Source organism: Melospiza georgiana, chromosome 1 (genome assembly GCF_028018845.1).
Source record: "Melospiza georgiana isolate bMelGeo1 chromosome 1, bMelGeo1.pri, whole genome shotgun sequence".
NCBI classification, from domain to species: domain Eukaryota; kingdom Metazoa; phylum Chordata; class Aves; order Passeriformes; family Passerellidae; genus Melospiza; species Melospiza georgiana.
The window spans coordinates 107099901-107114769 of NC_080430.1; the positions used below are offsets into that span (position 1 = coordinate 107099901).

At 40.5% G+C, this 14869-nt stretch overlaps 1 protein-coding gene across 1 annotated transcript in view; it reads left to right on the top strand.

Annotated features, from left to right (window-relative positions):
* Nucleotides 1–13442, top strand: part of COLEC12 (collectin subfamily member 12) — a 91677-nt gene extending 78235 nt beyond the window's left edge. The window contains exons 4-10 of the mRNA XM_058027465.1: nt 3691–3789; nt 6262–7308; nt 8721–9209; nt 9320–9456; nt 10177–10286; nt 11971–12116; nt 13304–13442. Of these exons, the coding sequence (XP_057883448.1) occupies nt 3691–3789; nt 6262–7308; nt 8721–9209; nt 9320–9456; nt 10177–10286; nt 11971–12116; nt 13304–13323 (2048 nt within the window). The 3' untranslated portion in view covers nt 13324–13442. The remainder of the gene's footprint in view (nt 1–3690; nt 3790–6261; nt 7309–8720; nt 9210–9319; nt 9457–10176; nt 10287–11970; nt 12117–13303) is intronic.
* Nucleotides 13443–14869: the final 1427 nt, after the last annotated feature.

The window sequence follows — 14869 nt, forward strand, 5'->3', positions numbered from 1 at the left end:
AATGGGAGGCAAAGTCAACACAGAACAAACCTCCAAACTAGTGGTAAAAATTATATAGTATGTTGGAGAACCCTGAAACCAAAACATGAATGAATAACAAGGAAACAAAACATGAAGGAATAACTAGTCAAGTTTAGTATTCTTCTGCTTTGAGAAGACAAATTGTTGTTTAAAACACTAATAAAGCAATCTGCAATTTTTGCACATACTTTATTAAATTAAATTAAAAATACAAAGTTATAATTTTTCTGGCACCAGCTGGTGTCAGATTAGTCTATTGAAGATGAATGACCTTCCTGTGGCTCGTTCCGGTAAGGGAATGCTTGCAGGCTGAATTTCTGGTAGTTTTTATTCTCTAGTCAGTCCTTGTTTTTAAGTTTCTTGAGTAACGCCCACCATGACTTTCATCTGCTTCTTTTATCTGTCTCCCAGACATAGTTTGCCTGCCATTACCTGGGGCCAACACATCCTGGTGAAATGGCACATTTTGTCATGGTGGCTTAGATGCAGACACTCCTCACTGTTCTGGTCAGCAACTACTTGAAATTTTGGCTTCCTTTAGAGGATCTTTGCCACATTTTCCACTGTGATCTTGTCAGGAATTGAGATGACAATGCAGAGAAACCAAGCTGTGAATTAAGGTGAAGTTAACCAAAAGCAAGTTAAGACATACACAGCTTTGCCTTTTTAAGAGCGGGCAGATTGTTGGGAGCAGCAGAGTGGCCTTTTGTGTGGGATATTACGGCTGTTCTTCCTGTTTGCCTTTTTCTGGAGAAGGTGGAAAGTGGCTGTTCAAGTCTGGGACACTCACTAGAGGCTGACTTCCACTTCTAAGAGTGTTCCACACACACATATCACTGAAGGCTCCATCCAGAGATGATAGTGGGAGTTACTACCAGGGAAGGAAAGACATTCCCAGTAACAGGACCTTTAGTCCACATGACCCCTTTTGACACCAAGAACAAAAAACACAACACTGGCCTCTCGCTACTCACTACTCTCCCAAATTCATCCTTTCCGCTTGCAGGGCAATAGCAAGAAAAGCAAATAAGCTACAACTTGCTTTGGGAAGGAGTTTGGGCAGGGGATCAAGTTCCCCAAACCCATGATTTATTTGACCCCACCCCAATATAAAGCAAATACATGCATTGGTTTATCTATGGGATGGCAGCTTAGCCCTTGAGCCAGCCCTGCAGTCAGATTTGCAGAGACCAGCAGGTTTGTTTCTGCTGTTGGAGTTCAGTGGCTTCGGGTTTTTTCACTTTGAACAATGAAAATAGCATATGCTGTTGTATAATTACTTCTGTTCAGTCTCATTTAACTGCCAGACAACTACTTATTGATAGGATTGCTACTGTTTTGTTTACATTTGCTTTGGACTCTTCAGGGTTAAATTTTAACTCAAGCTTCCAGTGTTAGATTTCATTCAGCCATGAAAACATACGTGTTATATGATAGTTTAGTTTTACAAACTTCAGATCTAGCATTCATTTGAACAGCAAAAAGAAGAAATTACATTTTTCTACATCAAAACTAGCATTCATTTGGACAACAAAAGGAAGAAATTACATTTTTCTTTTAATTACAGATAATATATCTTCATTTTCCAACTCCAAGTGTGTTGTATAACTGGGGAAACAGTTGAGTATTACACTAAAACTGAATTAACAAGAACCATAGGCGATGTGACATTGCTAGTCAAGGCACAGGTTCAGCAGAAACACTTGAATTAGGCCTGCTTTTTAAATACAGATGATTTCATAAGGTCCCTCTAAGTGCCCAGAGTGAGCCATGCCCTGGCAGTGACTCTCTGTAGACAAAGGAGAACACCACAGACTGAACAAGGAGCCAGAAGGAAGAGCCAATTCCTCACTCCCTCTGTATGTGATGCATAGGCATATACATGCATCAGTGTCAGAAGTAGCTGAAGGACCTTTGTTGATCTGGGCTCCAGCCTGGAAGACAGCAGGGCAGGACAAACAGAGAATCAACTCTGGTTTCATTTAGGAAAAATGGCATATAGCATTTTGACAACTTAATTGGGCAGAAGAACCAGTGAAAAATTAGTGCTATAAATGGGGAGAAAAATGCTTTCTAAAGCTGAAGATATTGAGCAACTGTCTCTCTGAAAAAGCAAAGCCTTTATTGTAGTCTGGGTCTGGTGTTTAGCAAGCAATCTGTCATCATCTCAAATACAGAAAGCCACACTCTGCACAAGCAGCAGAGTCTTTCTTTTACTGGCTTTTTAGCAGCCTAGAAAGGAGCAGGCAGGTAATTCACCAAAGGCTGTATGGTCTCTCTGAAGACCCTGAGACTTTTTCTCTGTTGTAACTCCTCAGTGATGTTCCATCAGATAGTCTTGGTCTGTTTTTCTTATGTTGGTTTTGGGGAAGCAGTAAAAGCCTCCAGTGTAACTGTGGTACCCAGAATCAGAAAAACAAATGTAAATGCTAATAAAGAAGGAGCATCTGATGGACTACACTTTAAAGGTCTGGGATTCGTGTGGTTGCTCATGAGCAGCAAAAGATTCCTAAATTTCGCTTCTTGGGAAAACCCAAACCTTTACATAGCAACATTTTTATGAGACTCTTTCCTAGCTGCAGATCATTTCACAGATAGAGAGAGTTAGAGGTACCTCTATCCCACACGTTTGCAGAACCTCAAAAAATGCGAAACACTTTATTTCTCATGTTTGAAAAAAAGGAGCTGGCACAATAACTTGTGTAGCCTCTCCCAGGGTTATTACAGACCCATTCTGCTCCCAGTGTAGCAAAAGGACTAAATAATCTCATGATGAGAAGCAATTTCTACTCCTAGTTGTGGCTTGAATGCAAAAGGCTGTTAGACAAAGTCTACTGTGAAATCTGTTGGCTACCTCCAGCCTTGCAAGAATTTCACATTTTTGCCACTGGAAGCCACCCCGGGCTGTTTATTTGTTGCTCTGCTTTTTCCATTGCCATATTAATTTCATCAAATAATTGAATATCTCAGTGACAATAAAAGTACTCTGGCATTACAAAATAAAGGGCACATCAGTCATAAATCTGCACTTCCTGAATGACCATCCTTTCAATCTTAATGAGGCAGAATCATTTCAAGACTGCTTTGAGTGATCTGTACCATTATCAATATGTTTAAACCCCCCAAAACATTTAGTAATTCCTATCTCAGTCCTAAGTTTACTATCCAGGTGGTGCCTTTTACTGATGAAAAGGCAGAAGGAAAAAAAAGAATTCTTTTTAAGGAGAAATGGCTCGTAGCAAAATTAAAGGAAGTTTCATTCATACATCTGAGCCTTTAGCAATCAATTTTCCTTTGCTACACAGCACTGTGCTGGAAGCATGGAAATACTGTTAAAAGAAAATTACTTTGTTTGTGAGGAAAACCCACAGAGAGGGATTTCCTCATTCAGGAGAGAGATTTCTCATGGGCAAAAAAAAATCATTAGGGAGTGCTGGCAGACTGAAGAAGTAGAAGAATTCTGGGTCCACCAGCAAATAGGAGCTCATCCTTCCAAGATTTCACAGAGCAACAGCAGTGTGTAATGGCAAGCAAGGCAATTTTAAGATGTTTTCTTTTTTTACTGTTTGGTGATAATGGTATGGGGTTTTGTTTGCTTTATTGTTTACTAGTCTTTTTTCATAATTTGCCTTTTCTTCTTTTCATAACACACTGTTCTCTCTCCCCTAGTTGTAGAAAAAATGGACAATGTGACAGGTGGCCTGGAAACATCCCACAGAAGATACACAGAAAAGCTCACAGAAGTGGAGAGTGATCTGAAGAAATTAGGTAATCTACCCACAAGCAAAGCCCCTTTGTATTATGGACCTGGGGTGTTCTCCTGGCAGATTGAGACAGGAAATTTGTCTGAAAAATCTCTGCCTATGACAAGATACAGCACTTCCATTCCAGTTTCTCAAGTACTTGGGAAAGTACTTAGAAATAGTTCAGATCAGCTCTACTTAGAAAAGCATTTTAAGAATACTTCAAAATTTACAGTTCCCACTGAAGTCACTCTGAAAGCATTTATATTTAAATAAACACTTAAATGTTGTCCTCAGGAGAGAATCTTCTCTGAGGTAGAGATCTAAAACATAACAGAAGTTGTTCTACAGCACAAAAGCTTCTACATAAAATGAGCACCTGTCACCCAGTCATCTTGAAGCTGCTTAGCAATTAAGATTCATTTTGCAAGGTACACAATAATCAGCTATTCAAAATTCTTATGTCTGAGGCAAGTGTATTACTTCCATAAATTATTTCTTGATCATCTCAGGGAATACAGGAGGTAAGATTGTTATGTGTTTGGGTATCCCAAGCACTATCAAAGTTCTCAATTTTCAGGAAGATGCAAAAAAAAATCATGGATAAAGATTCTACTCTCTAAGTGTACATTTTTACTTTTCTTCATATACATACAGTTTTTATTGTAGAAGTATTAATATACATATACATGCATGTGATTCTTGAGATAAATTTGGTCTAGTTTTGTAAATCATATATTGAGACATGTATTTCTAGGAAAACTTCTTTGCTTGCAGCTTGATTGTAAATTTTTACAACTTTTTTCTCTCAAAAAGGAGCTGGCTTCTAAAGTATTTGTACACTACATTTAGTTCAAAAACATGGGGTAATTCAGTGAGATGTTCTTTTACTGACACACCTACAGAAGTAAATGTTACACTTCTGTAAATGTTGCTTGTGCAACCTTCTGGATTCTATTTGGGTTATTATATTATGCTGATTAAATTTTCATGACTTGGAGCACCTTTGCTTCTTTCATGGCCACATATTTTTGCACACTGCTGGATGGATGCTCAGTGAGATGCTCAGGATCATCCATTCCCATTTAGGTGGCCTTGCCATGGAGGAAGTTAGGAAAGTTCTGGAGCAGTTTGAGTAGGAGACATAAAAGTAAGAGAAGTGCTGTAGGGCCAGAAGGATAAAAGCGTGTGGTGAATGGAAGACAGGCCTTCAGGGATTAGCTGTATGAGGACCTGGCAGTTGTCAGAGCTGTGTGAGGAACACTGTATAATTTGAGCTATAGCCAAGAGGTAAACATGGAGTCAGAGCTGAGAAGATCTGGGAGTGAGAGAAATGGCAGGGAGAGGAACTGTGCTCAGGAAGATATCCATCCACAAAAGACTCCATAAACACTTCAGGCTGAAGTCTCACAAGCCATCCTTTGACGTTTGCATCATGACATTCAATCACACCAGACAAAAGCACCATACACGGCTGTATTCACTGCAATTTATGAAAACCATACTGCTTTCTCTTGGCATCATCTGAAATAATGGACTTGAGACTATCTAATTCATAAATATAGCTACACGTAGATGAAGACAAAAATATATGGACTGTGAGCAGGATAGTGAAGTGATTGAGGTCAAGCAAGGGAGTCTTCCCTGAGAGCAAGTGTTGACTGCTATATTTCCTTGGTTTCTATGTCCTGGATGATAGGCTGTGCAGTCTCAAATGCTTCATCATACTTGGACAAGCTTCCAGAAGTATTCCATAGGGCAATGTAAGCACAGGCAGAGATGTTCCTCAAAGATTAAAGGTTTTGCCTTCCTCAAACTCAGAACATGAGGCAACAATAATGGCAAAATAAATGTCATTAAAAGCAATAGTAATGTATTAGAGAGAAAACCAGAAATATATCTTATCCTGACATATCTGAAGTAGCCTGCTGGCAAAGTTTTGTCTCTAATCCAGATTGCTTTAAAATAAGTATGAGAACTTAGTGAAAACTAAACCCAAGATTTTAAAAATTAGAATTCTATGTACTAAATCACAATGAAGGTATTCCACTTGCAATGAAAAGAAAGAAGAAAACATGAACAGATAAAATAAACTTCTGGTCTTTCAGCAAAATCCAGTTGTAACTTCAAAACCTACACTTGCTGGTACCTGTTTAATGTTTTGAATTCTGTTTCCAATTCAGTTTTCATTCAGAACACTGCATATACTCATCAGTTTCCAACCATAGTTTTTCCCATTTGTGATGACAGAATCACCATTTTGTTCTCCTCAGCAAGACACAAGGTCTCCATCAATTCCTCTTTGCTTGTTTTCTCTGTCTAGCGGCAGAACTTTGTTTAGTCGTTTCTCTTTTCTGGAAAAGATAGCATAAAAATCCTACTGAATAGTTTGACAACCTGACTGTTCTTAAAATACACTGTGTTGTTTCATACTGTGTTAAAGAAAAAACCTAAAGCCTTTCCTTTTTTTTTTTTTTTCTTTTTTCCTGTACAACAGATGATCAAGCTGGACAAAAAGCCTTGAATACTAACACTGAACTGTCCAGCTTCAGATCTGACATTCTGGCTCTTCGTCAGCAACTTCATGACATTGCAGAGAAAACTAGCAGAAACAAAGACACACTGGAGAAGCTGCAAGAGTCTGGAAATGTATTAGATGATAGGCAGAACCAAATGAAAAGTGCCTTAGATAGTAACACTTTCACGATCATCAGTGTCAATAAGACACTTCAGGCATATACTGGCTATATCAACAATCTCCAACAAGACACAAGTAATATACAAGCAACCCTGCAAAGCCAAGAGCATTCTCACAGTGTGGTCATCATGAGCCTTAACAACTTAAACCTGACTCAAATACAGCAAAGAAATCTTATCAGTGTCTTACAGAAGTCAATGGAAGATACAAGCTCAGCTATTCTAAGAATCAAGAATGACTTTCAAAATCTGCAGCAGGTTGTCCTTCAGGCTCGGAAGGACACTGACTGGCTTAAGGAGAAAGTGCACAATTTACAGGCCTTGGCTGCCAACAACTCAGCAATGGCAAAAGCCAACAATGATACACTTGAAGACATGAACAGTCAGCTCAGCTCCTTCAGCGGGCAAATGGAGAACATCACCACAATTGCCCAAGCCAATGAACAAAGTCTAAAGGATCTCCAGGAACAGCATAAAGGAGATGAAAACAGAACTGCTGCCAAATTCACCAATCTAGAAGAAAGGTTCCAGGTCTTTGAGACTGATATAGTCAATATCATCAACAACATCAGCTACACTGCTCATCACCTACGGACACTGACGAGCAATCTCAATGAGGTCAGGACAACTTGTACGGACACCTTAAGTAAACACTCGGATGAGCTGATTTTTATGAACAGCACACTAGCCAATATTCGCATAGACTCTGCATCTCTCAAGGTGCAACAGGATTTGATGAGGTCAAGATTAGATGTTGAAGTCGCTAATTTGTCAGTAATCATGGAAGAAATGAAGCTGGTGGATTCCAGACATGGCCAGCTCATCAAGAACTTCACTATCCTACAAGGTATGCAGCTTCCCTAATGATGGTGTGTGTGCTGAATTCCTGCTTGCATTACTTCTTTAGTTCTGTGGAAGTTAGTGTGTGCTGGTACAGAGTCCTGAGGTTTTCCATTATCTAATCCTAAACTTTGGAAATGAACATGTAGCTTGAATTTTCCGTACTAATTTTTCTAGCTAAAATGGGGATGTTATGAAAGAAGGTTCTGACTTTGCAGAATTTTATTCTGTCTGACTGACTGACTGACTGGATCTGCTTTTGATTTAGTTTCTAAAATAAGTGTGTGAAGGTGTGGAACATCAAGAAACCAATCCTCAGTAAGGAGGAAATGGCTAAAAAAAATTATATGTTGGACTATTCCCAGAAAGGTCCACCCTTACTGAAAAACAAGTTACTATTTCACTTTAAGCCAGTTGTTAGTCTGCCAGAAAACATCCTACTTTGCTTAGTTTTTAATTCTGGGATACTTTATTTTCTCCAGAAATAAATAGCATCAGGTTTAAAAGGTTTCTCCCAGCCAAATATTATCCCAAATGAAAACAACACTCATATTTCCAATCAGATGTGAATCAGCCTAAACCTCTAATCACAAATATAAATCCATTGCTCCAAATAAACTAAGGCTGCATTAGAGCCAAAATTACATGTCAGTAACCTTAACCATTCTCATTTCAACCAGGCCTAAATGATTCCAGCTTGGTGATCTATCTCTGGAGGAGTTTGAATTATGTACATTAGTGCCGGGGGTGGGAAGGTAGTGACAAGGGGTTTGCTCATCCATGAACAGAATCCCAAACTGTTTTGTTGTTTATTGCTGTCACAGTATTGCCATTTCCTGTTGTGAGTTATCGTCCCCTGTCTTGTTAGAGCTGGCCAATTTGCAACTTCCAGTCTTTCCCATAGTTGGCCTTTTGCTCACTATCCATCATTTTGTCTCTTTTTGACACCCTGTTATTGACAGACAAACAACGAGGATCAGGAGGAAGAGTCCTCGCACTAAGAGCAGAGTGATGAGACTAGAAGGAGAAGGGAGCATGGCAGAGTGAGGGAACAGGACCAACAACACACAGCATTAGTGCATAAACCAGTATAGACAAGTGCACAGAGTTTTGCAGAGACTGGCACCTTGCCTGGTCACCCGGGGCGCGGTGTCACTGTCCAGTTCACATGGCTGGGTGTATCAGAGTATTTTCTGTATCTTGTATTTTGTGGAGGTCAAGGAAAGGACAACAGCATACAGGACCTGGAAAGCAGCTGCACTATTACAAGCACTGATGAAAGCAGCTGTTAGCCCAGTTTCTGTTTTTTTAAATATCCAGTGGCGCTGGTCTGAGATGTATTAAACAAGCCCACCCCACGTGGGCTTTTTGTTTTGTTTTATGTGCATATCCCCACTTTGTACACTTGCATTGTTTCAGGCCCTCCTGGTCCAAGGGGACCTAAAGGTGACAGAGGCCCTCCTGGTCCTCTTGGCCCCGCTGGCCTAAAAGGACAAAAAGGAGAGAAAGGAGAGCCTGGACCACCAGGACCTGCAGGTGAGAAGGGCCCACCTGGGCCAGCCGGGCCACCAGGAGAAAAAGGAGGGAAAGGTTCAAGAGGATCGCCTGGCTCCAAAGGTCAGAGAGGTTCTCCTGGCAAGACCGGTCTGCCTGGACCAAATGGAGACCCAGGGCCACCAGGGCCACCAGGCAAGGATGGTCCACCGGGGCCCCAAGGCCCACCTGGATTTCAAGGCCTGCAAGGAACGGTGGGAAGCCCAGGGTTACCAGGACCACGAGGAATAACTGGGCTCCCTGGGGTCCCTGGGCTGCCTGGTCCGAAGGGCCCGCCTGGCCCACCGGGGCCGCCAGGCCCAGGGATGCCAATGGCGCTACAGAGCCAGCCTACGCCCGTGCCCGAGGCTAATGGTAAGCCATCACCACACTGCATGCTGTGCAGGGGCATGGGTTCCTCCATTTATCACTGCTCCCTTGAGTTACCAATAACAGGCTTAACACAAAAAAAATTCACATCACAGGTTGTTCCCCCCGTTGGAAGAACTATACAGAAAAGTGCTACTACTTTTCAACGGAAAGAGAAATTTTTGAAGACGCAAAGTTATTCTGTGAAGAGAAAGCATCACGCTTGGTTATCATCAATGACAAAGAAGAGCAAGTAATTACCCTCTCTTGCAGGTTTTCAAGGAGGAAGTTTGAAGCTGTTTAACATGCAGAAACCACAAGATAGTGGGAAGCTGAGAGCACCATGAATTCATATAGTAGAAATAAACACATGGACTCAGAATTTTAGTCCACCCTCTTGTGCCTGATCAGCAGCTTCTCCCTGTGCAGAAGGGTAGTGTGAGCAGAAGGTGGTGGGGACAGAGCAGTCAGAAAAGCTGCTGAGAACTGTAGGAGTTTTGAACCTTTGAAGATGGAATCCATTATGCCTTGTGTACTATCAAAGTATTTTTCACAGCAGTGAATATAATGTAATTTTAAATTATCTGATTTAATACATGCAGCCTAAGACTAGTATGACCCAAAAGTATCTTTAATCTAACTATATTTAAAATACTATTCAACATGGCAGTGGAGATGTCAAGATACAATTCCTTACTCTTATGGTTTTTTTCAATTTGTGTCTGTAAGATATTAGCTGTGGCTTTATGTCAACCCAATTTTCATGCCTAGTTCTCTCTACCTCATTGCAAACAATGAAAGGGATTCTAATCTGGGCAAGGGGTCTCAAGGCCAACTCCTGAAACATATCTTCAGCTAAGAAAAATTTCTCTGGCCCACTGTATTGTCATAACAAGAGGCTTATGAAACCAGTGTAGTTTATTGGTGCCAAAAACCATTGTCCTTGTTATGGACTAAGCTCTTTCTTTCACAGCAATGGATAAAAAGGCAGATTATTGGGAAAGGCAGCTTCTGGATTGGACTAACAGATACAGAGAAGGAAAATGAATGGAGATGGTTGGATGGATCTTTACCAGTTTACACGTACGTAAATAGAAAGCAATGCTGTCGCTCTTGCTGATACTTCTAAAAGCAGCATCTAGACATTATCTAATGAATCCAGATGGTTGTAGATGCCAATAATTTAATTTGTTACTGACAATGCTGGGGTTTTTTCTCTCTGCCTTCTCCATGCACAAGGATTCCTTTCCTTGCCAGAAAGAAAACTGAATGTTGAATGAAAGAATCACATAACTATGCAGCCCAGTGTTTCTTGCCAAAACTTTTGCTTCTGACTTTTATTACAAAGTTGAGATGGAAAGCACAGTTTTACTGTTTTGGTTTGAATTTTCCTTATTTGCATTACAAGTGGCTATAAATAGAGTACTCATTCTAATAAAAAATGACCAGTCTTTAGATAAAGCCCAAATCCAAGTGGAAAGCATTCAGCATAAGGAAAATGCATGAAATGAGGGTGTCTATGCTTTGGCCAGCTGAGAACTGAATTGGCAGCTTTCCAGGAATCCTAGGGCTACACCTAATTTGTCCTAAATGGAACAGATTGCAACCACCCAAATTTTTAATACTGAGAAGTAGACTAAAGAGTTTATAGATGTTAACATGCTGTGCTTCAGAAAAACAGGCTACACAGTCAGTCAGATGTTATGAAATGATTAGCTATGATCTCATTGGTGTTCATTTAGATGAAAAACATGGAAAAAGTCACATTCATTTCAAATGAGCCGTAATATTTTCCCCTTTTTCTCCTTTCCCATTTTCATCTTTCTTCCTCTTCATGGCAGCACTGTGACTGATCCTACTTAAGGTGCTGCTTTTAGTAGATTTCCACTGCACCATGGTTTTAGGTGTTCTGTTATAACCTCAGAGCTGTTGGTTACAGGTTTTTGGAGTATTTCATTACTTCTGGAAAGCTGTGTGTCCTCCCAGGTGCCTGGTTGGACGTTCTATGTCAGGCAGGCATGTTTTTTAGCTGAGCATGGACTGTGTCAGCCAGCAATCACAAGCTCCCTTCAGCAACCTGTTTCTGCAGGAAAACTGAGCTTTTAAATCCTGAGTTTGGAAGCATTTCTCACTTGTTAAACAAAAACAGGATGAGGAAACACTTGCTGCAAGATTTTTTACTTGCTACCTTCAATTTCACCATCAAAGCTAACGATCTCAAAAGATGTGTGTAAATATACTGTGTGTGGATTTCTTAAAACTCAATAGAATTCCCTTCCCATCTGAGCACGTGTCCCTAAAACACATGGATCTTTGCTGTTCCTCCCAAGATGCCCACCTTTGGTGCAGTCAGAGAGCTTTGCAGTGAGTGAGGGCAGGCTGATGCCATCTTGGCATTACCTCTGAGCCCGTGGGCTCTTCTGAGCCCCATCTGCCAGCGGGAATGTGCTGTGCAGGTTTCACAGGCTTGAAGCAATGCACTTGGAGCACGGAGCACTCCCACTGTGTGTGCATGTATGCTCAGAAACTAAAATAAAGTTCATTGGTCTAAATTTAGGTCTCTGAGTTTTGGCAGCCTGAGGCCGAATAGATTCCCTTCTCTGTAATACATCTGTTTTCCATTTTCAGCAAGAGTCATGTATTGTTTGTTTCAATGTGTGTTTCCCGTTCAGAACAGATCTCATGATGTTTTCGTTAATTTCTTGTGGTGAAAACCTGCCATGTGTGCTGTGTTGTGCAATCATATCTCTTGCTTTTTTGTGGAAAGAAACTGGAAACCTGGGCAGCCTGATAACTGGGATCACAATCACGGGCCAGGGGAAGATTGTGCTGGGTTGATCTATGCTGGGCTCTGGAATGACTTCCACTGTGAAGATGCTAACAATTTCATTTGTGAAAAAGACATGGACAAAGGTAAGCAAGGCCCTTGGTTTGATTATTCCATCTTGCCTGTAATAAATGTCCCGCAGCTAGAGGTGAGATCTTCACCAAATGCTACAGTGCCTTGTTGAGGAAGAGGGGGAATCACATGTGAGGCACTTCTACTCAGATCCAGATGCAAGTGCTGGATTTATTGCACTTGGAAAAAGCAGCCTCGAAGCTGGCTATAGCCATGGAATGCCCAGAATCTTGACCATTTCCTGTAGGCTTTACACATGCCTAAAATTTTGGGCATGATTTGGCACATGCTCCAGATCCTACCCATGCTGGAAGCTGCCTTTATAGGCTCAGTGGCCACACAACAGGGAAAGCTGGCCTTAGAGTGGCTCAGGAGTCAGTCTTCAAAAACCAGAAAATATTTCTTTTGAAAGTTTGTGCAATAGGAGGCACAAACTTGGTGACTGCTGAGGAGATCTTAAAATTCCCGTCACTGCCAGGAGATGTCCCATGGGACTGAGAAGCTGGGTCCATAGGCCATCAGCAGCTCATCCGTTGCAGCTGGAGTGAAGGGCTCATAAGCTGCTGGTGTGGCCAGCAGACAGCCAGGTGTTTGCCACAGGGCATCTCTCTCTGTTGACACAGGCATTTCTGCAGGAGCAGAGGGCAGGTGGTTCCCATGGCCGCTTAGAGCCCGGCCCCATCGCCACAGAATGTGGTCAAACGTGGCACAAAAGTGTTTGTGTTCATGCTGGGGCTCTGCCTGAAACATTATCTCCTCCATACAACCTGTTTAAACATTGCTCTGCCAAGGGTGCCTGGCTCCTCCGACTGGAAACGTGTTGGTTGGATTTCAGTGAAGGCAGACATAAATGTCAGCCAGAGCCAAAATTACATCCCATCCATGGTCCCCTAAGACACAACTAAGTGCTGAACAAGCTTTGTATGTATAATTCTGTTTAGATGTCCAGAGTGAAGGACCATGTGTAAGTAACAATAAGATTTACCCTGGTTTTCCTACATACATTTGTTATTTTAAGAAAACTTAAAGGTTTACAAATATTTATCCTCCAGGACTTTCAGGATCTGAGTATGAGTCCGCTCAAATTTTTTCCATACCTTGATCTCTGTAAGTTTTCTCTTTTGAAATTTGTTTAATCTTCACAGGCTTTTTACAGCGTTTCATTTTCTCTTTGTTTTTCTTGTTTTCTCTCATACTATAGGGCAAATTCTTGGAGTGTAATAGGCTGTAACTTTACAGATACCTTCATATTAAGGAAATTTATGTAAAGAAGAAGAAAATCCTGGGAAAGAGCAACACTGACTTCCAAAATTAAAAAAAAAAAAAGAAAACAGAAAAAAGGCAAGCACTGAAAACTGATTTAAAAGCATCAAGGAATGCAGCAATAACTCTTCTCCAGCATCCTGTAATTATTTAAGGCCTTTCGACCCTCAGCATCAGGAAATACTGTTGGACTAATTCTGTTTTAGATTTTCTTCTCAACCAGTAACCACATCCATAACCAGCTTGTGTCTTCTGAGAAAAGACATTCTATAAATCTGAGTAAGACTGTTGGTCACTCACATAGAAAAACATATAAAGCAACTGTGTAAACAGTTGCTTAATTTGCTAAAATCCCAAATGTAGGAAAATTATACAGATACACGAATATATAGATTTTATATAAATATATATATATAGTCCAACTCTTATCAGTAATATGGAATATACTTTTAAGAGCTTTTAAAACTTTGTATTTTTGTACAAAATATTTGCTTTTTACAGTTGTTCTCTTTTTTACTGACTTTTTTTACAAATATAGTGCACAGGGGCCAAAGAAAACAATAAAGGTACTAATAATTCATTAAGGTTTGCTATCAGGCCTAGCTCAGCTATAGAGAAATATTTTTCCAGCTAGAAATATTTTTACTTTCCCAGATGATTTGTTCTGGTTAAATAACTTTTAAAGCAGATTTTAGATAGTGTTTTCCTTACTGTAAGCAGTCTAGTCTGCATGTGTAACAATTAAGTTGACTAAGGACTAGATACTCATTATAGCTCTGATCACAGCCAGTGTTTCATTGGGGTACTATGGAAAGACCATTTTAATAAAAGCCTGCCCTTCCTTCCTTCCTTCCTTCCTTCCTTCCTTCCTTCCTTCCTTCCTTCCTTCCTTCCTTCCTTCCTTCCTTCCTTCCTTCCTTCCTTCCTTCCGCCCTCCCGCCCTCCCTCTCTCCCTCCCTCCCTCCCTCCCTCTTAGGAGAAAAATCCATGGAAGTAAATCTCCAATTTTTAATAATCATTTTGAAATGTTTTCATTCCTTCTCCCTTCTTGTAAGGAATTCTACCCCAGTAGTTGCCACACATACTGCAGGTCAAGCCCAGATGAAAGACTTTATGAAAAGAGAAACAAAGAACATGCACACACTGAAATATGTTTGTTTTTAAGACAGATTTCAAGATTTGGTGAGAAAAACATGCCATACTCAGAAAAATCTAATAAACTTGCACTTCTCCAAAGTGCTTTGTAAATCAATCTGTCTGTTTTTTTGGACTGGTACTTCTCTCCCAAACAAAACAGAAAATATGCTGCAAAGCAGAAAGAGATTATACCATTACCCAGACAGTTTTTTCCACAGTCCCATGAGCCATTGTCTAGGCAGCTTATCAGGAATTTTAAAAATTAGTGGGTTAATTCATTAGCAGAAACCTTGGTATTGGTTTCCAATTTTTATACCCTTCTCATGGCCACATGCTCTACAATGAAGGAAGTTGTTTTGGCTTCTTG